The sequence below is a fragment of the Lepidochelys olivacea genome (assembly GCF_965140295.1).
Source record: "Lepidochelys olivacea isolate rLepOli2 genome assembly, chromosome: 15".
Taxonomy (NCBI): Eukaryota; Metazoa; Chordata; order Testudines; family Cheloniidae; genus Lepidochelys; species Lepidochelys olivacea.
In genome coordinates, this window is record NC_140425.1 from 24,270,122 (window position 1) to 24,297,195 (window position 27,074).

General features: G+C 42.3%; 1 protein-coding gene across 2 annotated transcripts in view; it reads right to left on the reverse strand.

The window, feature by feature from the left end:
- The window catches only part of GLT1D1 (glycosyltransferase 1 domain containing 1), a 90,467-nt gene extending 66,132 nt beyond the window's left edge, over window positions 1-24,335 (reverse strand). Inside the window, exons 1-4 of one of the 2 annotated variants that reach the window (XM_084649109.1) lie at window positions 23,906-24,335; window positions 11,988-12,136; window positions 8,905-9,010; window positions 3,956-4,007 (exon numbers count right to left, since the gene is read on the reverse strand). In XM_084649109.1, coding sequence (XP_084505235.1) covers window positions 3,956-4,007; window positions 8,905-9,010; window positions 11,988-12,136; window positions 23,906-23,973 — 375 coding nt within the window. In that variant the 5' untranslated portion in view covers window positions 23,974-24,335. The remainder of the gene's footprint in view (window positions 1-3,955; window positions 4,008-8,904; window positions 9,011-11,987; window positions 12,137-23,905) is intronic. The other variant, XM_084649108.1, reaches the window with a different exon arrangement.
- Window positions 24,336-27,074: the final 2,739 nt, after the last annotated feature.

The window sequence follows — 27,074 nt, forward strand, 5'->3', positions numbered from 1 at the left end:
TATTCATACACATCCGATGAAGTGAGCTGTAGCTCCTGAAAGCTTATGCTCAAATAAATTCGTTAGTCTCTAAGGTGCCACAAGTACTCCTTTTCTTTTTGATAATATTCTGAGGAGAATAGCACAGAAAAATACATTTGTGTTTTTCAGTGTTTGTAGTTGAAATGTCCATGTCCTGTGCTTTTTCTTAGAGGTTCAGGTGTTGCATTTGAAATAACGGTTCTTAAGAGCCAGGTCACTAGCCTAGGACTTGGGAGACCCTTCTCTGCCACAGACGTCCTGTGTGCTCTTGGGCAAGTCACTTAGCCTCTCTGTGCCTCAGCTCCCCATCTGTAAAATGGGAATTATAGCACGGTCTTGCCTCACAGGACTGAGGGAAGGCTAAATGCCTAAGGAAAATGATTGCATGATTATGGAAATTAAAATTGAAGAGCTGGTACATGCAGTTAGTTCCTATTGCTGTTGGTGATTATTAGATCAGAAATAAGGGAAGACATGGAGAGGAGGAGGAGGAGTGAATCATTAAGAGACAAATACCCTCTTAAGAAATGCCTGGAGTCAGTCATGTTGCAGCTCATTCAGTCAGGCTAGCACATGCAAACCGTGCAGATTTTTTTGAGTTCATTTCGCCGTGTGAACAGTCCAGGTGTCAGCCAAGGGATTCCTCTTCCTATCTGTAGATCAGTTTCCAAAGGAACTGCTGTTTCAATTAATGAATAGACCAAGTTCTGGTACACTCTAGGGGTGACTCCCAAAGAAGCTTGCAATAATGTAAAGCAGTGGTTTCAAGCACCTGTATTTGGATCAAAATCACTCCCGAGCAGAAGAATGTCGTCTGGAGCAACTGGACAGCAGAGCTGCTACACCAACCTCTTAAGCTATGCAGTATGTACTCCCCTTTGAACTTGGCGAGCTCTGCTACCTGGTGTGGAGGATGAGTTGGGCCAGGGCCTCCACAGCCCTCTTTGGGTTTGTTAGAGCTGCTAATGACACTAGCCAGGAGCAATCTTTGTGCTCCAGTGAGGGCAAAGACTACAGCTGTGCCCAGTTCCTTGTGCCTTCCCCATTCTTAAGCATCTGTGAAGGGTCCAGGTTCAGGCCTGGTCTACATTTGGCATTGGCCCCAAATACCACCATTTGGTGGCCAGCCACAAGTGTAGCTGCCCTAGTGCAAACACCCGTTACAGACAGGGTGAAGAATGCTAAGCTGCTGCAGCTTACCCAGTTCAAGCAGGGGTTAGCCTCACCGTTACAAACAACAGTGTTGCCTGTAAGGGACTTACAGTAGTGCAGATACAATGCTGGCTGTAATTGGGGGAACAAAGACAGGCCCTTAAACTGGTATATTATGGGCCACATCCTCAGATGGTGTAATCTGACCTAACTCCTTCAAATCAATGGAGGTTTATTGATTTAACACCAGATGAGCATCTGGCCTGAAGTTTGTAAAGCACTTCAAGGTCTTCAAAAGGCAGGTGTTCTTGAAGTACAAAGTATTATTTTATTATTACAGTGGATACTGTTGCATGATCTAAACTACTTCCATTCAAAACAAATAAAAATGTTGTTTTCTTTTAATATCTTCCAGCACATGCAGTGCAATTAAAAAACAAACCACGCAAATGACAAGAAAGGAAAAAATATGACCAAACTAAATGCTTCCAATTCTGGATTATTGGTATTTAGGTGACTGCTCTACTGCTTTTCTATTTGATGATAATTAGTGGGATTAGCTAAATTATATACTGGGCCAAATTTGTTCACTAAGGAGGATTATTTAAACAAAGCAAAATCTGACAATATTGTAAAGAGAGAGAATCAAAATGTAATTACACTAAAACTATGCCTTTAGAAAGAATGCTCAGACAGAGATCGTCAAAGAGAATCACATTTTTTGCACAACTGATTTTGTCCAACCTCATTGTCTGATTTATTTGCAAGGCCTGTTTCTTAAACTTCTTTAATTTTAGCCTCTCTCTGAAATTTGTGAGTGCCTCTCTATAAAAGTTCAATGTAAGTTTACATTTTTCTCTTGTCATTTACTTTCCCTGTTCCTTTGGTCTACGCAATATATTTTTAATAGTCCAACTTTAGGAAAGTGGTCATATTCACCCATGGGAGGACTACACCGACTTCAGCTCAATTACACCAAAAATGAATTTGGAACAAGACATTTAAGATCATAGCCTCACTCTCTCACTTTTATTCCTTTTTGTTTTAGAGACTGTGGTGGCTTTAATTAATTAATTTTGGATTAAATTCTGGCCTCTGTGCAAAGCTCGAGTAATCCAGTGGACACATCCACATCACTAAAAAAACTGGATGAGGCTTCTGAACTTATTTCATATGTTACTTAAATAATATCTGAACATCAAGTTCTAGAAGTAAATTACTTAACACCAGATCTTGGGAACCCTAATTGAAATCTGTTCAGAAACTGGAAAACTAACCCTAATTAGAAAAGGAGTACTAGTGGCACGTTAGAGACTAACCAATTTATTTGAGCATAAGCTTTCGTGAGCTACAGCTCAGCATCCAATGAAGTGTGCTGTAACTCACAAAAGCTTATGCTCAAATAAATTTGTTAGTCTCTAAGGTGCCACTAGTACTCCTTTTCTTTTTGCAAATACAGACTAACACAGCTGCTATTCTGAAACCTAACCCTAATTAAGGGCCTGATCCTCTAGCCAATGAAAACAATGGCAGAGCTATCATTGCTTTCAGTGGTGAAGCATTAGGGCTTAGATTAATGTTACCACCTTTGGGTCCCAGTCCTTCAAAGAGCTCCACACAGGTGGATTCCTATGTCCATGTGGAACTTCACTACAGCCAACGGGGCTACATATGGGGAAAGAGGTTTGCTTACAAGATCAGGGCCTTATGTATTAGGTGTATGGACTATCATAAATACAACATACATTCTTCCAGAAACACACAGTAGAAGTACACAAAGAAAAAGCACAAAAGTTGTGTCCCCCAAAAATCCTTTGCTGACCTCCGTAACGGTTCCAAATTTCACCTTTGAGTGTTACACAATTTTATTAAAAAACATTCCTTTTTAACAATCTTCTTCCATTACAGTAAAGATTAAATGTAATGCTTACTGTAAAATTGAATTCAATGTGGAAATACATACTTCATGCAAATAAAAATAACGCTGCCACTAACAGGACTGAGAGTGTTTGGAAGAACTGAGCAACTGTCAGTTAAATAATATATTCAGCAGATAATAGATTATTCAATGCATTTATTTTACTTTGTATTATTCATCCAGATCGACTGCTGATCAGATAATATCCTTCAAATAATTTGTCAAATAATGTATTTTTTATCTAATATGTTATATTACCAATAATTTTATCCGGTATTTGGCCAGCGGCAGCATTTAGCATAGAAAAGTTTTTCATTTTGTTTTCAGAAACTAACACAATTTTTTAAAAGGTATTATGTATTTTGGTGCTGTATGCCTTTCACAGCCTGGTAAATAGGGGATCTCATATTGCTGGGCTTGGCCCAACATTCATTTGAGCTTTACAATTCACTTTACGGAGTTTACTTTATTTTCTGTATTGAAAAAGCAAGTAATTACAAATTAATTTTTAAAATTGCTCATTGTAAATAGAGCTGTTCAGCAAAATTGTGGCAACTTCCAGGGGCTTAGTAAAAGATGTAAAAGGAAAGAACATAAACATACTATCAGGAGATACTCAAAAGGCAAAGGCTAGTTTTAAATGCTACAGAGCAGTACTTTAAAAACAACTATAAACTCTTCTCAAATACTAAAGGCTTTCAAATGCCAGACCTATTTGACCCAGCAAAGTGCATAAATATAAAATGTTTTCTCCTCCAGAAAAAAATCAGAAATACACAATATGAAGATTATTACAATTCTCCCACATTATTTAGAATTAAATTTTATGGCAATGCCTCGTTGATAATGCTATAATAAACATACCCACTCTGCTGCTGCCAGTTCCTTCATTTTCTCTGTGAAAGCCACTGCAAACCTAGTTAAATGGACAAAAATGGGTAGGATCATCCGCTTAAAGTCTTTAAATATAATAATAAAGCGGCACTTCAGAACAAAAGTATATAAGAACAAAGAGCAGAAGCTGATAAAAATGATTAACGTAAGACGGAAAATGCAGGAAGCGGGAATTCTATTTGTTTTGCCAAGTAGAGCTAAAGTGAGGATTGATTGCATTCAATGAAAGCCCAGACCCTGGGGATGCCCACTGCCATTTATCCAGATTGACATAGTTGCCTCCAGGCTGCTCTTCCCTTTTCTACAAGTTATGGTAAACTTCTTTCTAATGAGAGAAGGAATCTGAAGTCCAATACAGTTAGGGCATGTCTACACGTACAGTGCTCCAGTGGCGCAGCTGTACCAATTCACACCCCTGAGCAACACAAGTTATATTGACATATGTAGTAGTGTAGACATAGCCCTACATACTGCTGGCAGATCAGCCCAGCCCAGCAATTTGCACCTCTTTTCCAGTGAGTACCTGTATAACACCTCATCTCCCTTCTCCCCACTGTCTCCTTTTTGTTTCTAAGCTCCTGTATCAATGCTGTTTACTTAAATAAGCGTTGATGAGAGAGGAACATCTGTGCATCAAAAAGTTCACATTAGAGCAGGGGTGACCAACCCGTGGCTCCGGAGCCACGTGCGGCTCTTCAGAAGTTAATATGCGGCTCCTTGTACAGGCACCGACTCTGGGGCTGGAGCTACGGGCACCAACTTTCCAATGTGCCGGGGGGTGCTCACTGCTCAACCCCTGGCTCTGCCACAGGCCCTGCCCCCTCCCCTGAGCCTGCGGTGCCCTTGCTCCTCCCCGCTCCCTCCCAGAGCCTCCTGCACGCCACAAAACAGCTGATCGGGAGGGAGGGAGGGAATGAGGGAGGGGGAGGCGCTGATCGGTGGGGCAGCCGGTGGGTGGGAGGCACTGGGAGCAGGGTGGGGGAGCTGATGGGAGGCTGCTGATGTATTACTGTGGCCCTTTGGCAATGTCCATTAGTAAATCCTGCCTCCTTATCAGGCTCAGGTTGGCCACCCCTGCACTATAGAATGTTTTCTTAATGAAACAGGAATAAATAAACTAACAAACAGGAGGAATAAATACATTAAATAAAGTAGAAAGATGATCCACCATTTAGGGTGCTAGCCTGGGACTCAGGAACCCCAGGTTCAACTCCCTGCTCTGCCACAGACTTCTTGTTTGGCCGTAGGCAAGTGGCTGACGGCCTAGCTACATGGTGCAACAATGTGCACAAAGGGGGTGCGAACTCTAAAGTGCACTGTCTTGCGCACTAAGTGGCTCATGTAAACCCTGCTGGTGCGTGTCAGACGTTCCCTAGTGCATGTTAACATACTGTGTTAACGCACACTGAGGAATCCTGTAAACATCAACAGGATCTATGTGGGCCCTTTCCCTATACTGGGGCTAAAAGTATGGGCATTGGGGAGATGGGTTACCACATTAAATCTGTGATTCTGGGTTTGTCTTCCGTAAGAGTAGTATAACGATTCTATCTTACTCTCTGTTGTTTCTTATACTGCACCCCCATGGTATGTGGGTACCAATGGGTGAGGCACTCTGGAAAGTGACAGGAACAAAAATGCTCTTTCACTAGGAGCTGTTAATGTTGTAATTTGTTGGTGTGAAGTCACAACCATCTATCAGAAGTCATAGTGCTGAATTATTATACTTATTTTCACAGTCCTGAGCCTGTTTCCATGCAGTTGCTCAGTGGTATCTGCTCTACACCATTACAATGCATTCCACATATACAATTTGACAGTTGAAAGGTTATTAAAGGCTTTGCAAATGCTTGTTTTCTCAAGTTGCATATGCTCCCTTTCAAGTTTTTACAATTATACTTTCAATACATCACATTAACAAGCAGAAAAACTCTTGCTCCCAAGTCCACAAAGTACTGTCAAATTGAAAATATACCCTGGAGGAGTACAACCACCATTTAGAGGAATTTTATTAAAAATGAAACACTCATTATAAAGCTAGACACAGTTCAATACTTTGTTTTATGGAATTTGGTGGCATATTGTGCTGGACAAGTAATCTACGATTCATAGAACTTTTCTGCTTAGAACCCTGAAATCAATAATAAAAAAATCAATTTTTATTTTAATAACTATGCAATGAATAATACTGGCAGGATGATCTGTTCACCGTAGCTTCTAGAAAACTGAATTACTTTTCCTATACTGGAGAAAAAATTATGAACTCTACAAAGCACATGGTAATACATTTTGAAGCATTAGAACAAATCCAGCCTAATAAAATACCTTTAAAGTTCCTAAGCTAATTATCACAAAACTGCACTGACTACCCATAGAACCTATCTGACCGATGCAAAAGCTATGTTTCTGCAAGATTTTGTATACTCTAAGTACAGAAACACAGGTCACAATGGAGAGACTTCAAAGAAAAAAATAGGGGTCCAGTTTTTATAAAAATGTTCAGTTTGCTTCTGTCTAATGTTCACATTTAATATTTTTGTATCAATTGCCACACTCCTATATCTCTTTTCTCCCTCCCTTCCAGAGTTATTTACCATAGGTGTTTCTGAAAGGAAAACTACAATAAATGATATTCTAACCATCTGATTACAAGCAAGAATAAATGTCTAAAGCCTCAATTCAGGTCATCACTTAAGTATCTTCTTAAATATAAGTCCCACTAGGACTTAAGCACATGCTTAAATGCTGTCCTCAATCAGAGTGTTAGTGATTGGTTCACTGGGACTTGTGCCCATACAGAGCTGACGTGAATAGAGATACACTCCAGTTCAGGAAAGTAAGGCCTCAGTTCATTCAGGTATTTAAGCATGTGTCTAACTTTAAGTATGTAAGTAGCCCCATAACTTCAATCGGGCTACTCAGGTGCTTAAATTTCAGCATGTGCTTAAGTACCTTGCAGCTTCAGGGTTTATAGTCCCAGTCTTCAGTGAGCTCCACGTGGGCTCACCCCGCATTCATGCAGAGCTCATTGTACAATCAAGGGCTATAAAGCCTATTCTGCCACCCTTACTTACGTTGATTAGTACCATATTACATGAATATTCCCACTGAAATCATGTTTTACTTGCACGTCAGTGGGATGACTCTCAGAGTAAAGCACTACTCAACACGAGTAAGGGTCACTGAAACAGCCTCCAAATAAATTGTCAATAAAAGTTAAATCAACTATTACATTAATTTTAAAATACCAATAAAGATTTACCGTGGTTTGGAAATGCTCTTGAGTTCCAATGCATGAGATGGAAGGTCCCACGCTTGCCTCCAGAGCCCATTGAAGTCAATGGAAAGATTCTCATTGACTTCAACGGACTTTGAATCAGGCCCTAAGACAGACCCTCCTTTTCAGTGAATGAAGATGTTGAAAAAATGAAAAGTGTCATTAAAAGGTCTGTTCATTGTTACATGTATATTCTGATTCAGGAATTAGTTCTTGCGGTGTCTTGGATAGCTTTATAACTAGTCACTGGATTTTTTTCTTTAATTGTAAAACAACAGGTTAACGCGCAATACTAAATGATTTTGCTTCCATGGTCTAGGCTGCTTTGTTTATGCAGCTGTAAAAAGAAGCATATTAACAACATCAAAAAGAACAAAACCACTTTCAACTTGAGTCTCTGACACTACAATCAAGTGCACTGTAAACATGCCAGATGCAAGCACCACTTGAGCCACAGAAAAAGTTTTTGTGAGGCATAGGGGGGAATCAGGTTTGAGTCTGTAATATACTGATCCTAATGCAAATACTGGTTAGTTGTGGTTTTGCTGAAATTAAATGGTTGGGCAGCTTTCAACTTGGATTGCAAATGCTGATGGAATGGGGTTCCCAAGATAGACATTATTTGTAGTGTAGAAGGGAGGTTAATAGAAAATGGACATGAAGCTTTAAAAGTATTGTTTTGGAGCAATGATTATTATCATCTGTACAGCGCCTAGCACAATGGGGCCCAATCCGTTTTAGGCCCGTAGGCACTACTGCAATGGCAAATAATAATCATACCGGTTTGGAGGTCAAATACCAAATACCCAACTGTCATGTTAGCTATGAATGACAATTCTGTGGATATTGTCCTGTGTTTTAGTCCTGACAAACCACTGAAAATATACATTGGGACAAGCGGGGGCAGGTAACATTGATTTGCACTCACATACTAGGGTGATGAGCTTAATCACAAAAAACTAAGATATATCGATCACATTTTTGCAAGAGAAAAGACATAACATCCCAATGCAAACTCACTACCCGTCTACCATTAAAGAGCAATAAACTGCCAGAGGTTGTGCCTTAAAAAAAGCAAACTTATTATTTTCCACAAGATTCCCCTCCCCCTACACACATATGTCTGATCACATATAAATTAAATATGCTAGGTATTATTCTTACTGCATTTCTGATTATAAGATTATTACATCTTTTACCTGCCCTACAATATGATTTCCTCCTCACGTGCACACATCTGCTATTCTCAGGAACAGTTGTGGTTTAGCAGACAAAGCTCAGGGTTAGATAATTAGGACCACAAATTCCATTAACTTTTAATTGGACTTGAGTTTCTAACTAACATTGGTGCTTTTGAAAATCCCACGGGAGGGGACCAGGGCTCTTCCACCAGTTCCTTGTATGATTTGGGCAAGTCATTAATATGGTCAAATACCACGGTGGTGACTGCAGTCTAAAAACAGAATGTTTACACATTCAGTTTTACAAAGGGTTTACTCTGTTCTTATTGAAGTATATTCCAAACTCTCAGGAACTCCAGTGGTAACAGGTTCAGGACTTTAGTAAACAGTAACCACAATATTTATTTATTTTTATAATGATGAAAAATAATCTTCTGCACAAACCCTACATTCATTGTTACCTGGCTTCTTCTAACACTGCCCCCATCACCCGGTGTTTTTCTTCATGTTTGATGTCTTCATTTATATCCGTCCCACCAAAGATGATTCCAAAAGGAATCCTACTACCTGCAAAATGAAAATAACTGAGACAGGACAGGCAGAAGAGCTACATGTAATCTAATAAGATAAAGTCTTGAAGAAAGTACTAGTGAATAGCATTAGTGAACATGAGATGTTATTCCTACAACAGTGTATATCTCCAAGCTATGTTTCTACACTCAGCACAGTTCTTCGATGACACCTGGTTAAGCTTGAATTTTAATGGAATCGTGCAATATATATACTCTATTACATGCATGCTAGTCTATTATCTACCTGTAATGTTTTCTTAACCCCCTGCCTATATTCAGCCAAAAGGCTGTTGCAATAAATAGTTGGTTGGAACAGCCTGAGCTTCCATACTCTGCTGCCTTCCAAGCATTTTATAAGCATTGGTTGAACCAGTTAGTTGCTACATTTGAGAAAAGGTCTTTAGCTGAGATAAGGCAGAATAGGTGAAGTGTGCTGTAGTTTCTCCCTAGAGAACTGAGGCTGCAATGGATCAACCATTCTGCTTAACTCTGTCCCATGATACAGAGCCTGCTCGGGTTTACAGATTACCCAGAAGCAGCTTCTGCACGCAACAATGTTTGGTCACTATAGGAAATGTACTTCAGGAGTCCCAAAATGTGCTGGTCCAATAATAGTTGTAAGGCCTTGTCAACACTCAAGTTTTTAGTCAGAGATAGAGCTACAGCAATGTACTGCACAGGTGCAAAAACCTAGGGTAGACATACTGCACTGGTGTAAACCGGGACTTGCATCAGTATACGGGTCCAGAGAGTCAAAGTTAATAGCAGGACAACTACGTCTGCGTTTCCATATTGAAGCTAAAGCCTTAATGTGAACATGGCCTAAGATTATTTAGAGGGGAAAAACTGTGATAAAAATGAGATTCCATTCTAATAGCATTTGTTTATTTGGAACCAGATGACTTTTAGTAAATAGCAAGATACCAAAAAACTAATCAACATAGCAGACAGAGGATATTATCTCGATTCTTTAAGAATTACAAGAGCATTTAAAACAATTAAGTGGTCACTTTTAAACTTCATTAAGCTACAAATAACAATCTGATTGCTGCTAATTACAACACACATGCTTTTAAATTCCAGATAAATGAGATTACACTTTGGCAGAACAAACGAGTCTCTAGCAACATTGGAAAAGAGGGATGCAGTTATCAGATCTGTCACCTAGGCTACTTATTTTGTGGGTTTCACATGGAATTGTGAAGTTCTGTAGGTCAGGGTAGAGGAACCTTTACCAGCTGTCTATTACGTAGTGTTTGTAGCTATCAATTATTAGCCCTTTGGGGTAGAGGTCTGTCATTTTGTCTCTAAAGCACCATTGTGCTTCATAATTGATAACCCATAATATTGCACATTTAAAGATGCTTTAAAGATGACCACAAAGGGACGATGATGTGGTTCAACTCCCTTCCCGCCCCCGCAAAAGGACTTTTATTGTCTCTTCCTTTTTTTTTTTTAACCTTTGCATGGTAGAGGCGTCAATGATTCAGCAGATGGCAGTCTTTCCTCTGAACATCAGACCGATGTACAAACATGGCTTGGGAACAAGGTGCTTCTAAAGACACCATCTTTTGGAGGAGAGATAACAAAAGCCCTGACTACTCATCGTCGTTAATATTTTATTATAGAGCCCCATCCTGCAGCCCTTTCTCATGTAAGTTATGGTTACAGGATCAGGATCAAAATATTCACATATGGCACTATGCTTCTAAATGTTTTTCAATTATTAGAAGTTTTTTATTATTATGAAATATACATGGAATAGATTTTACTGTTAACATGCCAATTACTAAATTTCTGAAATCAATTACTGCATCTCCTCCACATTCTGTTTTTTCCCACCAAGTATCAGTCAAGTATCAAGGTTGCAGGCCACGTGGGATTTTAGGTGGGGTTTTCAAAAGTACTTCGCATGAACTGAATTTGGCTTCCGTCAAAGTCAGTATTGGAGCAGAGTTAGGCCAAACACTGAGCACTTTTGAAAATCCAACCTTATGTTCACTCCTCTACCTAAAATAGCATGTTAGATCAGTCTTAAAACCATTCATCAGCCTTTCCTGTAACCATTTTGTGTCTTGTCATAGAATAAAAATCACAATACACAGATTAACAGATTATTAATTATTATTATTTCTTATTTGTATTCAAGAGTTCCCAGTCTGAATAGGGTTCCATTGTGATAGACACTGTACAAATGCATACTAACAGTAATAAATTAAGCTTTGAAACTCCTAGTACCAGAAAGGTGGAGACTTTGGGGGCCTAAAAACTAATGTTATTTCCTGGTCGGTTGAAAGTAATCAATTATCTACATTTGACCAAATGTACAGACTTGGATGATCTGAAAATGAGCTCAAGAATGGGACTATATTTGCAATTTCAGCTGCTGACACTATCTGTAATTCTGGAAGCCAGTGTTGCTAGCATGTCATTAATGGCAGACTAAAATTTTGTTCTACTTGACCAGTTATAATAGAAGATTTTATTATTTGTCAGCTAACATGCTGTCTCCTGCAGTTTAGCTGGCATGACTGACAACTCAAAGTTATTTCATGTCTAGAAAACATGATTCATTTTTCAACAGAAAATCAAATTAGCCTCTCTCCTTTCTTCTGTTTGACCTCAGCTATACTTAGCCAAGCTATTATCATCCTCTGAAAGAGCACATTTGTTGAAAGTATCTTACTGTTACTGTAATGCTCTTATCTTACTGTAGTAAAAGTATTTAATTATAAAACATATAGTGTCCTTTAAAAGTACAGTTATTTAGTTCTCTCTGCTCTGGATCAAGTCTCCCACAGAGAAACATTTTTAATGTTTATTAACATTTGTTGAAATGGATAGACAAAGTAACTACATTATGTATGGGTTTATGCACATTTTCCATTTGTAGCTATTTGTATTCATTCCTGCTTTCTTTCAGACTCTTTCTTTTAAGGGTTATTTTTACCGCTAAATTGAAAGAGGATTACCTTGCAGAAGTCTGCCTCCTTTATAAAGATGAATGGCCAGAGCCGCTTCAAACTTCTCTGCAGAGATTAGATTTGCTATTTCAGATGGGTTCTCATAGCCAAAAGCATCCTTAAGACTGCATATGTGACCCACAGCTTCTAGATGATCCCTTCATCACAAAAACAATAGAATGGAAGATTATTAATATTAATATGCTGCAGACTTGCCATTATGTTAAATAGCTTAATAAAAACATATTTTGCTTAATAACTTTTATCCCCTAGAGTCACTTTCCTTATGCAACCTGGGTTGGAAAATGCTCTCTCATGAAAGCCCCTTTCTGATTGCTCCACGTCCTTCTGACTTTTATTCAATAGGGTGTGTGCTGCCAGCAATAGGATCTGCATCCCCTCACATGGCCCAATCTTCCAAGGTACTGAGAGCCCTCAGTTCCCTTTGTAATCAATGAAAGTTGAAAACATTCAGCATGTTGCAGGATATGGCTCTATGAACCTGATCCAGTGCCCTTCAAATAACTGGAAAGACTCCCTTTGTTGTACGTGTTGGATCAGTGGGCTGAATCAAGGGGGCCTGGTGAAAGAAACTATAAAAGCATCTAGTTAATTAATCCTGTTGAAATAACTAACAAACCAGCCCCACTATCATCACCAAAAAAAGAGTGCAATGTAAAACTTTGTTCAGTGCAAAAGGATTTTAGGCTCAAGCAGAGGACTGAAAATTGTATTCTCCAGCCTCCTGCTAACATGCTGTTTAACCTTGGACTTCATTTCTCTTTGCTTCAGTTTACTCATCTGTAAAATGGGGTTAGTTTAAGAAATTATTTAACACATTTTCATGAACACACCAAGTATTAACGCAACTGAGATTTTAAAATATCAAGACAATATTATTTTTTATTGTTGGCTTTCAAGGTGAGACAAAGACCATTAAAGTCAATCGAAAAACTTCCGATTACAAAGGGTTTTGGATCAGCAATCTACTTACTACCAGTGAGGTTTTACATCCCCCTACTGAAACTGAGATCAATCGACGATTGTGCCATTGTCATTAGGCAGTGCAGGAACATGCCTATATTTTGATAGAAACTTGCATATTGTGTCAGCAAAATATATATAAAATAACTTCAAATATAAAGTGTTTACATTTCCAGCATCATAAAAAGAACACTATATTTTTTTGCGGTCATTAGATATTGCTCCAATTGGCTCATTTCTCATCCACATATTAATTATTCTGGCGTTAAAATCCGTGAATTCAATAGCTTCTTGAATATTATTCTTTTTCCTTTCTCTGTCGCTTCACAGCCTCCCAAAGAATGTAATTATCTGTCCTGGGGAAGTTAGTCATCAGTGCAGAAATTGCAGCTAAAAATGCTATAAAATGTCTTGAGGCCCTGGAAAGATTATTAGCACTTCTTGGCACAACATATGGTACTATATTTCTCCATTATACTGAATAGGAATTAATTTTACTTTGGATTTCACCATTTGAAATAAAACTAATAAATTAGAGTAAGCATTAATAAATAATAAAATACAGACAGATTGCAAGGCCTTTATTCACATTGTTGAGCAATTATTCACATGAGCAGTCCCATGTACTTCAGTTGGGCTATTTATGTAAGTATCTGTTTACCAATGTATGGGGTTCACAGTTTGGCCCTAATTAAATAATAATGAACCGCAAACCCCACAGCTGTAAAAATGCATTCTCTGAGGCAAGCAATCAGGATGCTCATACATTTCACAAGTTCTCATGTGCTCATTAACTTGTCTAAAAGAAATTTTTTCCCCTTCAGTATTCCAATTAGCATACATCACTATCATGTACAAGCAATATGTTTATATGTTACAGATAATTTGAAAATAACTCCCTAACACCACACTCCAAGGACTTCAGAACCGAAGAAACTCAGCTAGAAATTCTGAGCTGATGCGATCTTGTCTAACTACAAGAGGTGATCATATTTCATTTTGTCTTCAGTTACCACAGCTCAGAAGTCAGGGTGCAAACAAATACTCCAAAGTAATTGGTTCACTCATGAAACTGTTCCTGGGTGTTGCTCAATCAATGTTACTCTTTGTATTTTGATCCCCTCTACATTACAAACTACCATGCTGAGGGACCCAGATGCAACATATTAAAGCCCTGACATGATTAAACACTTTTCTATCTTCCTAGTATATGTGGGACTTTATCGTGTTATCACTAGTATTTAGTGCAATTAAAAAAGCTTGGTCTAATCTACCCTATAGGGCTGCTATCTGCCTAGGTTCATCCCTTTTTTAAGGTAGCTGTCCCTTGAAATCTGTACGGGTGCTCAGTACACACTACCAGCTGTCCAATTTTATGGGCTCAGGATCATCCTGGATGTCCTGGGGTTTTTTGTACCTCAGAGGTGGCAATCCCACCTCCCAGACAAGATTGAACCGTGTTTTAATCACATCAAGACACTGTGACTGGTTCCCTAACACTTTAGTTTTTGTAGTGTAGAAGGAGGATTTATTTGACTTGCCTTTCCCATGAGTGCAGAAGCAACACTGTTCAAACCTGATGAGAAAGGTGTCAAAAGGAGAGCTCTCTGCAGTTCTTGGCCCTGAACCAAGCTGCTGGCTACCCAGATGACAAATTTCCCTACTCCAGCTCTAGCTGTTCCATATGGGGACAGTGAGATCAATGGCAAAACCTGCCAACAGAGCTGACCCTGCCAGGAGCAAATCAAAGTGGAACAATGGTGGTCTCAATGGTAAATGGAAGGAGAGACTTCCTTGGTTCTAAAAGATGGATATTTATGAAGGACTCTCTTAAGGAAGCAGAGCCTTGAGTGGCCACTATTGAGGTCCTGGATACGTCTAGAGGCGTGATAAAAAGCTGGACTCACTCTACGACTGGTTATTCAGGGGCATGTAAAAGATAATATACAATTTAGGAAGTTAAAATGAATACTTTGAAAATTCTTTACAATTTTACAAGCCCTAATCCTGAAAACATTTTTACACATGCCATTGTGTTCAATGTGACCACTCACTCTTATGCTTCAGGTTAAGCACATGCATAAATATCTGTGGGATCAGGCTTTATCTAAAGTATTGGAATTTACAGAGTGCAATTTTCTTCCTCCATGAAAGGCTTATTTTCGCTCAGGGAATGAAGAGTACAACTTCCTGTACACTCAAACACATATCGCCTCTTCAAGGAGGATGGGGAGAGGATGCTCTGGAGACTATTTTACAAGGTTTTTATTTTGTTCTGTTTTGAAAGCTCAGCTGTCTATGAAGTCACAGATGGCTCTGGATCAGGCCAAGGCATATATACACTCCTAATATATTTTGTTTTCTCTTCTGATAAAAATTGTGTATTTAAATTGTTTTGCCAATTCATAAACAAACCATTTTGGAATAAAAATAAATGTGTTCTCTGCTCTCAGTAAAGCGAACACACCCATGACAATGTTGAGCCTTGCAAGAAATACTGAATTTTGAGGTAGTGTTTTCTCTATTGTGTCCTTGTAGATTGTGGGTAAATTTCCAAAGGAACATCTTCATTACTGACATTCTTCACTTTGGGCCAGATTTTGCCATCCTTACTTATGCTGAGTAGCACATTACTCCACAAACAGCCCAGCTGAATTCAGTGCTACAACTTGTGGAGTAAAGTGCTTCTAAACTGGAGTTTGGGTTTCAAAATCTGGCAGTTGGCTGTTTTATTGGAGAGAAGTCAAATCAGAGGAATTGTGAATTGTCCACTACTCAGCCTGAAACAGACCATTTGTAATGGTCTAGTTTGATAATAACTTGGAGAGACAGCTTCAGTAGCATCACTTACAGACTCCAGAATTAAATAACCCAGTATTTATAGAAACATTGTGAACTCTGGATTCACTTTATTGGATTTTGTTCTCTGTCTGTGGGCTTCAGTTACTTTCATTTTTTATCATCTAGTATTTTTGGTAATAAAATTTGGATGCTGGTTATTGAACACAGTGCTGGGAGTCCAGGACTCCTGCATTCCAGCTTTGGCTCAGTCACTGATTTACTGTTTGGCTCTAAGTAAGTCCCTTCACTCTTGTATGGACCCAAGTCTTCTCCTTTAATTCTAAGATGAACTTCAGCTACTCAGCACATCTCAAAATCAAGCTGTATGTCTCAGCTTCTTAATCTCTGGGTATAGGGAGAATATGCTGTGGCATACTGTAGATCTATACTGTTTGTGTAGAAATACTGCTGGTAATATAAAATTAAAAAGTGCAGTTCCTTTCTGACTTTGTGTGTCCTATTCACAGTTTAATGAAGGACTTACATCGGAAAGCAATTTTTGTCTAACGTGGCTACAAAAACCCAGGTGATGTTTTATGATCCCTTTCATACATTCTTTCCTACTCTTATTGATTATTCCTGGGGGAATTTTGCACCATTGCACATACACAGAATTTATGCCCCCTGCAGATTTTTTTGCTTCCCTGTAGAAAAATGACTTTTTGATGGGGAAGCAAAGGGAAGCCAAAAGAGCAGTCACTCGACCCTCCCCAGCAGTATGTTTCCAGTGCCCAGGGCAGCCGGCAGAGAGGTAAATCACTGTGAGGGAGGGGGCGGAACTGGGGAAGATGTGGCCTGTGGCTCCTACCCTGCGCCGGGCTCAGCTTTTAGTCCCAGCTGAGCTGGGGAGGATGGGATTTCCTCTTCCTTTGTATGGCATCTGGGGCCGGGTCAGACCAACCCCCCGATTTCTCCCCCAGCTCCAGGAAGCTCTGCAAACTCCTCCCCCCTACCTGCTTCCTGCACCCATTGCTCCTAAGATGCAGGGGGAGGGATCCCTGTACAGGGAGCTGCTCCCCCATCTGCCCGACCCCCTCATACCTAGACCCTCTGCCAAACTCCACTCCCCCTGCACCATCCCAACAAGTCACCTGTACCCAGATCCCCACCCCACTGAGACCCAACCAGCTGCACCTGGATCCCCACCCCACTAGCATCTGGACCATCCACACCCAGACCCCCGTGCCGAGCTCTGTACCCCCACACCCAGACCCCCCCCCCGCCAAGCCCCTGCAGAGTCCCATTACTGTTGTACCCAGAACCCTGCAACAATCCCCTGTGCATCTAGATCCGCCCCCCGCACACCTGGATCCCCCCACACTAAGACCCTTCACACTTGGATCCTGCTTTGCTGAGCCTGCCTGCCCACACCTGGTGCAACTGGCACAGAGGAGCAGGGCCCTGGGGTGTTTCTGGGGCAGGCCAGTCTTGCACCGTGTCAGGGTTGGTTGCTGAGTCAATGTCCCAGGGCGGGGGAGAAGCTGCACAGTGATCTCCCACCTCTGTGCAGCCAGTGGCCTGTGCTCCCCAATGCCATGCTGGAGCCTCCAAATTTATGTAACACATAACATTTGCCGAATTTTTATTTTTTTGGCACAGAATGCCTTCAGGAATATATTGATTGCTGCTTCTGGTTTGTCCCAGCTACCAATCTGAAAAATGCAACATCAACATCGCCACATGATTCCAAAGTTCATGGTTCTTTATGCACTGCAAGTACGTTGTGTGGTTCCAAACTGACTGGGATTCCAGTGTTTCCTGTGAGTTAAAATAGTCCGTGGTTCTTACATGCCATAGCTTGCAACACCCGTGTTGTGTTTTGCACCATACCCACTCCTCTTCTTCGCTCCCCCCCCCAAAAAAAATCCCACTTTCTTTTATATTCTCATTTTGAATGGGGTTGTACTGTACAAGAAGTTATGGGGATAGAGTGACTGCTATCCAGGAACTTCTTTTTCTGTGTTTGTACAGTGCCAAACACAACTGGGTCCTGGTCTATGATTAGAGCTCCTAGGTGTTACAGTAATACAACTCAATAATAATGCCTCTTTTGAATTCATTTCATACAACTACAGTGATTCTCTTCCACAAACCCTCTGTCAGCAGTCAGACTTCCAAAGATGTATTAGCTGTTACTGAGTGTAGAGGGCCTAATCTTAAACCTCCTGAAGTCAATCAAATAATTTTACTTCAGCTGGTGTTTGGATCAGGCCTGCAGTGCATGAGCCTCAGAGGTAGTGACCAACCACAATTCCCAGTAAAGTCTATAGAAGCTGTAGGTATTTAAATTACAACTTTAAGATGCTTTCACTGTGAAACCAAATCTGTCCTCATATAACCTTTTTTGGTTTGAAAGTGCCTTTATCAGTGAACTTTGTTCCTCTCCCTTACGAAAAGAATGAGGCACCTTTATCTGCACACTATACACTCTTCTTGTGAGTGTAACAAACTTTAAGGATGGCCAGCAGTCTACAGTTACTCCTGTATACCCTCAACCATTCACTTACTTTATTCATACTTATTTAATCAACATCAATTTTTCTTTAATTTCTCCCTGCCTTGGACATCTCTTTCCAAACAGCATGGATGGAGGGAATTAGCATAGATGATTTGTGCTGGATTGAAATGAGTATACCCCAACAGCTATAGGACTAGCTTTGGATCACATCCATTGTGGAGTGGAAATATCAAAACTGCAATTGTGAGGGACAATTACTCTGCTTCTAGGGCCTGAAGTCAGAAGTTTTCCCTCTGGAAGTAGAACTGAACCCAATGAAGTTTCATTATGCTTGTAAACCGGTTCAGCTGTGTAAATCCTTTTGGAATGCAGCACTCAGCACCTGGGACCGTAAACGTTGGAATGCTAAGCCTCAGGAGTGGAAGATGAATGGGGAATACCTCTCTTCTGCAGCTGCTCCCTATCGGGAGCAAACACAGATATGAACAGAGTTTGCCAATGCAACTTCAGGGAGGTAAGAGAGCCCACTTCGCTGCTATCTAATATGAAGAAAATTTTTTGACATGTACACCCTCTTCTGTAGTAGTAATACCACCAGGTAGAAAGTGCAAGAAAAAAAGAGAGAACCCCCTCCCCCCCAATGCTCAATACTGAACTGATTAACATCTAATCTGCATTGTAGCATGCATGCACAGACACCCAATATTCTAATCTATCTCTAGGGCAGCTAACATTTCTACAGGCTTTATATGCATCAACTACGGTGCCCTTGAAATGGGATCATTTGATTACTCTGGGTGTATGTAAGATGCTAAATTTCAACAAGCAATTATTAACCTTTACATTACGTTTGTGGGTTTTATACTCCTGTGAATGTGATTGTTTCAGTTTCCTATTTGAAACTGTGTAAATCCCCAGGAAAACAATGTCTCCCTCTCAAAAATATCTACATATTCACATACACTTCATTTAAGTCTTCATAAATCAACCCATCGAAAGTTTCAAGTTTTGTTCCCCCTTGCACAACAGATAATAAAAGGTAAGTAGAAAATTCCAAGGGGGGTAGAATAACGGATTTATTTTCCTTCCTAATACCCCCCTTTTTGATCCCTCTTCAAGGGTTTAGAATGACAGCCTGAGTTTTTGCTGAGTAGAGACAGCCATGAGTACGCTGTCATGCAGATTAAAGATGAAATGTTAAGGAGGCCAAACATAATTGAAGCCTTTACCACCTTTATTATAGAGCTGTTTTTATTGACCTGGAAACCAAAGGAAAAAAGAGACCGATCTTCAACTGCTTGAGATCAGCTATGCCAATTTACACCAGCTAAGAATCTGTCCCAAAGATTTACAGACAAATTAAACTCTGGTATCTTTGTCACTATGGAATTTAAGAGTTTAAATTCAGAAGATGAAAATACTGTGTGAAGAGATAAAGCATTTATATAAACAAACTAGTATCACAAAGTTAGCATACTCAGTGATCTTAAGCCATAAAATTAACCTACATTAGCAGCTGTTCCATTTAGGAACAACTTAAGCATTTTAATTTTTTAAATAAACCAATGCTTGCTGCAGGTCAACATATAAAAAGGTTTGAGTAAATAAACCAGTATGCGCACACATGGATGTGATTAAAGCAAGCTCTACATTTCCTTGAGCATATAAAATCTTCTACATATTTAAGCATGGTGCTGCAAAGATTTATGTGCTTAACTTTATGAACTGGGATTCTCACAGTGTGTAAAGTTAAAGCCTATCAGGCTCTGGGCCTTTTATATAAAAAAGCTGTTTAAATAATAGCTACAGTAATTAAAGTAATTGTCCTTACCTGGCAGTGCCAATGTAGGATTGTTTAAGCTGAACAACTGACAGCTAATGCTACTTAACAGGAAAATAGATTTCTAGCTAATATTGCTTACACATTATCCAGATCGTATTTGTTTTTGTGGGGTCTTTTACACCACTGCTATGAATATATTTATAATAACTGAGATGAGACATTCTGATTCTTTGGGCATTGATTCTCCAACTGCTTGAGCACTGAAAACTTCAGTGTAGGTTAAACACCTCTATCAGACTTATAAGCTGTAACTGAAATGAGATCCCCTTCAGTCTCTCCTTTCTGAGGTCTTGGCTAGCACCAGTCTAACTTAATGTGTTAATTTAAATCAGTATTTTTAAACTGGAGCAACTGCAAATCCCTGTGTGGACACTTATTTCAGTTTAGCCAACCTTGATTAGGAACAGGTTTAAGCCATTCTTTAACAGGAAAAAAAAGTGTCCACACAGCCTTTTGAATCAGTTTAAAAGATGAATCAAGTTATACCGATACAGCTACTGCAGATAGACAAGCTGTTACAGGAGCTGAAGATTTACAAGATTTTTCCAAGGCTGGAGCTAATATTTGGAAGGCTAGCAAAAATCTGAGTAATTTATAAGGCCGAAAAATAATCCCACATAGGAAAGACGAGGGTAGAATATTCTGGGAATTGTTTTTGTGGTTTTTGTGAGATTGGTTTTATCTGCTCCCAATTATCTATCATTTTGATACAACTGAACGCCTTCCATCAATAAAAAAGCAAACACTGAAAGGGATAATAGAAATAGTCATAAAAGGGGATGAATTCCATCAGAAATCACACCACCCAAATTCAAAAACTGTGCTAGTATGTAGATACAGAACATCTATCACACATAGTTATATATATTTTATTGTAATACTTAAATCACAAAAAACTTCAACTTTGTAAGGCTCTGCTGCTGCTTTTGCTTTTATGTCCCTTTTGTTTCATTCCCCTCAGTACTGGAAGCTAGTAGACATATTACATCTCTATCTTCTACAGTCGAACAGCCCTTTAGAGTCCCAAGTATGTAAGATTGAGTAGGATGTGAACTAACTGCCTGGCATGAAAGTTCTTGGAAAACAAAGTCAATGGACTATTTTTGTGTGTAGAATTAGGCCCTGACCTTGCAAAGGTCTACTCACACGCTTAAGTTTGCAAATACACATAATAACAATGGTGAGCTAAATTCCACTATATTTAACACAACGCAGACTTGAACTATTGTCCACAACTGACAATGTAAAAAGCAAACAAAGGATGACTTTAGGACACAAGAAGACAAAGCCATCATGAAAGTTTTATTTTCATATTTTTTCCCAAAAAATATAAGAGCTTACAAACATGAAACCTCACTAGTTTTATGCTTTTAATCATAATGCTCTTTTCTCCCACATTTTATAGAAAAGTAAAAGGACAAGATAAATGGTAGCATCAGCAATACTTCAGTAATACTGTGTATCTGTACAGTGTCATTAGTCCAAAGATTTCAAAGTACTTTATATTCATTAATGAAGCTTAGGACTTGTCTACATGGGGAAACTGACCAGAATAGCTATTACACTTTAAATTCAAATCCCATCTTATCTTGGACAAGCCCTCTGTGTAGACAAGCCGTTACAAGTGGATAAACAGAGGCACACACTGTAGAAGAACTAGGGAAAAAATGTTATTTCCCCTTGTCTATTCCCCCCCACTGTTCCTCAGACGTTCTCCTTAACTGCTGGAAATGGCCCACCTTGATTATCACTACAAAAGGTTTTCTTCCCTTCCCACCCCCACCCCCCTACTGGTAATAGCTCATCTTAAGTGACAGGTTTCAGAGTAACAGCCCTGTTAGTCTGTATTCGCAAAAAGAAAAGGAGTACTTGTGGCACCTTAGAGACTAACCAATTTATTTGAGCATGAGCTTTCGTGAGCTACAGCTCACTTGAGCTGTAGCTCACGAAAGCTCATGCTCAAATAAATTGGTTAGTCTCTAAGGTGCCACAAGTACTCCTTTTCATCTTAAGTGATCACTCTCCTTACAGTGTGCATGATAAACACCCATTTTTTCATGTTCTGTTTGTATATAAATCTCCTCACTGTATTTTCCACTGAATGCATCCGATGAGTGAGCTGTAGCTCAAATAAATTGGCTGGTCTCTAAGGCGCCACAAGTACTCCTTTTCTTTTTGCGAATACAGACTAACACGGCTGCTACTCTGAAACCGGAAAAAATGTAAGAATCCTGATTCCCAGTTCCCTGCCCTTACTAGCTTTTAAGCACTGTGCTATACAAGACACAGATAAAGATATTCCTTTTCTGGAGAGTTAACTTTATAGAAGACCTATGTAGCACCTACCTTATTAACCTAAGGTGCCTCAAGTCTCCCTAATTTAGAGGATGCCATGTTTCTTTTGTGACTTTATTTTGAGGCTGTGTTTACAGTCTGAACCTCTCTGAATGAAGGAATTTCTCAGGGCTTGAGAGAAGCCCCTTGCTTCCAGGGGGCTCCATCAGCCCTTGCCCCTGTGAACGGAGGAGGGGGCAGAGGAGAGCGACACGGCCGGGGGGGGGAGCCCCCGTGTGAACGGGGGAGGGAGCAGGGGAGAGCGGCGGGGCCCGGGGGGGGGTGGAGCCCCCTGTGAACGGGGGAGGGCGGCGGGGCCCGGGGGCGGGGTGGAGCCCCCTGTGAACGGGGGAGGGGGCAAGGGAGAGCGGCGGGGCCCGGGGGGGATGGAGCCCCCTGTGAACGGGGGAGGGAGCAGGGGAGAGCGGCGGGGCCCGGGGGGGGGTGGAGCCCCCTGTGAACGGGGGAGGGCGACGGGGCCCGGGGGGGGTGGAGCCCCCTGTAAACGGGGGAGGGCGGCGGGGCCCGGGGGGGGGTGGAGCCCCCTGTGAACGGGGGAGGGGACAGGGGAGAGCGGCGGGGCCCGGGGAGTGGAGCTCCCTGTGAAGGGGGGAGGGGGCAGGGGAGAGCGGCGGGGCCCGGGGAGTGGAGCTCCCTGTGAAGGGGGAGGGCGGCGGGCCCGGGGGGGAGCCCCCTGTGAAGGGGGGAGGGGGCAGGGGAGAGCGGCGGGGCCCGGGGAGTGGAGCTCCCTGTGAAGGGGGAGGGCGGCGGGGCCCGGGGAGTGAAGCTCCCTGTGAAGGGGGAGGGCGGCGGGCCCGGGGGGGAGCCCCCTGTGAAGGGGGGAGGGGGCAGGGGAGAGCGGCGGGGCCCGGGGAGTGGAGCTCCCTGTGAAGGGGGAGGGCGGCGGGGCCGGGGGGGAGCCCCCTGTGAACGGGGGAGGGGGCAGGGGAGAGCGGCAGGGCCCGGGGAGTGGAGCTCCCTGTGAAGGGGGAGGGCGGCGGGCCCGGGGGGGAGCCCCCTGTGAAGGGGGGAGGGGGCAGGGGAGAGCGGCGGGGCCCGGGGAGTGGAGCTCCCTGTGAAGGGGGAGGGCGGCGGGGCCGGGGGGGAGCCCCCTGTGAACGGGGGAGGGGGCAGGGGAGAGCGGCAGGGCCCGGGGAGTGGAGCTCCCTGTGAAGGGGGAGGGCGGCGGGCCCGGGGGGTGGAGCTCCCTGTGAAGGGGGAGGGCGGCGGGGCCCGGGGAGTGGAGCTCCCTGTGAAGGGGGAGGGCGGCGGGCCCGGGGGGGAGCCCCCTGTGAACAGGGGAGGGGGCAGGGGAGAGCGGCGGGGCCCGGGGGGTGGAGCTCCCTGTGAACGGGGGAGGGGACAGGGGAGAGCGGCGGGGCCCGGGGAGTGGAGCTCCCTGTGAAGGGGGAGGGCGGCGGGCCCGGGGGGGAGCCCCCTGTGAACAGAGCCGGTGCCGGCACTTACTGTATCCTGCCCGCCGTGGTGGCGTTCCCCGTCTGGGCTCTGAGACAGGCCAGCAGGAGCAGCCTCATCGCGGCGCGTCCCAGCGGGCCCGGCGCCAGCGACAGGCAGCTCCCAAGCAGGGCCAGGGCAGGGAGCCACCGGGGGGCGCTGCCATCGCGCCGCAGCCGGCGTCCGGGGCAGCGTTACCCGGCCCGCCGCCGCCGCCGCCGCTGCTGGCTGCTGTCCGGGCCCACAAAGGCACCGCGGCCACAGGAGCCCGGAGCGAGGGTTCCGCCTCCCCCGCGGCGGGACGGAGAGACACAGGCACGGTCCTGCGCCTCCCGCGGGCGGGGAGACAGACCCTCCCTAGCCACCCCCCGCGAGCCCTGGGCACCACGGACAATGCCCGCGGGGCCTCCAGCCCTAACTGCGGGGCCAGGCCCTGTTCTGGGTGGATCGCCCCTCCCCAGGAGGGAGAGAGAGAGACCTGAGGGGGGCTGGCTCCTCTCTAAGCTTCCCAACACTGACCTAGCCTCTCCGGCCAGTGGTCATAACCATACAGCTAAGGAGGACTTGTGGCACCTTCGAGACTAACACATTTATTAGAGCATAAGCTTTCGTGGGCTACAGCCCACTTCATCGGATGCATATAGTAAGAAGACATACATACATACAGGGAGGGTGGAAGTTGCCATACAAACTGTAAGAGGCTAATTAGTTGAGATGAGCTATTATCAGCAGGAGAAAAAAACTTCTGTAGTGATAATCAAGATGGCCCATTTAGACAGGTGACACGAAGGTGTGAGGATACTTAACATGGGGAAATAGATTCAATATAATGACCCAGCCACTCTCAGTCTCTGTTCAAACCCAAGTTAATGGTATCTTGTTTGCATATTAATTCAAGTTGAGCAGTTTCTCCTTGGAGGCTGTTTCTGAAGCTTTTCTGTTGCAAAATTGCCACCCTTAAGTCACATTAGCCACGCCATCGGGAGCTTGTTTACCTGCACATCGACCAATGTGATATATGCCATCATGTGCCAGCGATGTCCCTCTGCCATGTACATTGGCAAAACTGGACAGTCTCTACGCAAAAGAATAAATGGACACAGATCTGACATCAGGAATCATAACATTCAAAAACCGAAGGAGAACACTTCAACCTCTCTGGCCACTCAGTAAAAAACTTAAGGGTGGCAATTTTGCAACAGAAAAGCTTCAGAAACAGACTCCAACGAGAAACTGCTGAGCTTGAATTAATATGCAAACTAGATACCATTAACCTGGGTTTGAATAGAGACTGGGAGTGGCGGAGTCATTACACGTACTGAATCTATTTCTCCATGTTAAGTATCTGCACACCTTCTTGTCAACTGTCTAAATGGGCCATCTTGATTATCACTACAAAAGTTTTTTTCTCCTGCTGATAATAGCTCATCTTAATTAATTAGCCTCTTACAGTTTGTATGGCAACTTCCACCTTCTCTGTATGTGTATATAGATATATTTTCTAAGTATATGTTCCATTCTATGTATCCGATGAAGTGGGCTGTAGCCCACGAAAGCTTATGCTCAAATAAATTTGTTAGTCTCTAAGGTGCCACAAGTACTTCTGTTCTTTTTGCGGATACAGACTAACACGGCTGCTACTCTGAAATGTGTCAATACAGCTAAGGGTAGCATAAAATCCCTCCTTTACCTGTAAAGGGTTAAGAAGCTCAGATAACCTGGTTCGCAAAAAGAAAAGGAGTACTTGTGGCACCTTAGAGACTAACAAATTTATTTATTAACCTGGTTGGAACCTGACTAAAAGGACCAATAAGGGGAGAAGATACTTTTAAATCTGTGGGGGGAAGGTTTTTGTTTTGGGATTTGTTTTGTTTTTGCTTTCTCCGGGGACAAAGAGAGAGACCAAGCAAGTAATCCAGTTCCTACTGAATGATACATCTAAATTTACAGAAATAGTAAGTAATAGAAAGGAAATGCATTTGAGTATCTTTTGTTTTAGCTTGTGAATTTTCCTTGTGCTTAGAAGGAGGTTTATCCCTGTTTTTTGTAACTTTGAAGTTTTGCTTAGAGGGGAATCCTCTATGTTTTAAATCTTTTTACCCTGTAAAATTACCTTCCATCCTGATTTTACAGAGGTGTTTCTTTTACTTTTTTTCCCTTTATAATAAAGTTCTGTTTTTTAAGAATCTGATTGGTTTTTAGTGTCCTAAAAACCCAAGGATCTGGTCTGTGCTCACCTTGTTTACCTATCTGGTTGGTAGATTATTCTCAAGCCTCCCCAGGAAAGGGGGTGAAGGGGCTTGGGGGAATATTTGGGGGAAACAGGTACTCCGAGTGGTTCTTTTCCTGAATCTTTGTCTAACTCACTTAGTGGTGGCAGCAGGGAAAGTTTTTAACCTAAGCTGGTAGAAATAATCTTAGGGGATCTTTCATGCAGGTCCCCACATCTGTACCCCAGAGTTCAGAGTGGGGAGGGAACCCTAACACCAGTAAAGTCAGAGAAAGGGAGACTCCCCCCTGCAGATTCAGGTCTCACAAAGCCAGACTTTCTCTTCACTTGCACCACTTTTACACTGGTGACTTGAATTGAGTTACTCCTGATTGACACCACTCAAAGGCCCTGGCCACACTAGAAAGTTGTACCTTTTAACTCTGCCAGCATAGTCAAAGTGGTACAATCTGCCCTAGTTTGGACCCAGCTATATTAGTATAAGGGGGAGGGGAGTGTTACGCACAAAGGAATGCTGTACCAGTATAGGTACACCACACTTGGAAGGCTTTGCAGGTATAGATATATAGGCATACCATATTGGCAAAGTACTTCTTATATGGATTCAGTTTCTAATGGCAAAAGTGGCATAGCTTATTCCAGCCCCCTTGAGTGAACCTGTGTTTACACTAGGGACTTTTGCTAGCACAGCTATGTGGGTCACAACTCAAACCTCATCACACCCCTGACCGACATACATATGCCAGCAAAAGTTTGCAATATAGACCTGACCTAAGTTACCTTTATACTGATATAACTGCTAGGGCTTTTACTGGTATAATTATGTTGGTTTTAAAAAAGGTCACACCCCTTACCTGATCTACCAGTAACGCTTTTCTGTCCTTAGTGAGATTAGAATTAGAACCTGAGAGAGAAACATATGCTTTCTTCCTCACATATGCACACAGCTGA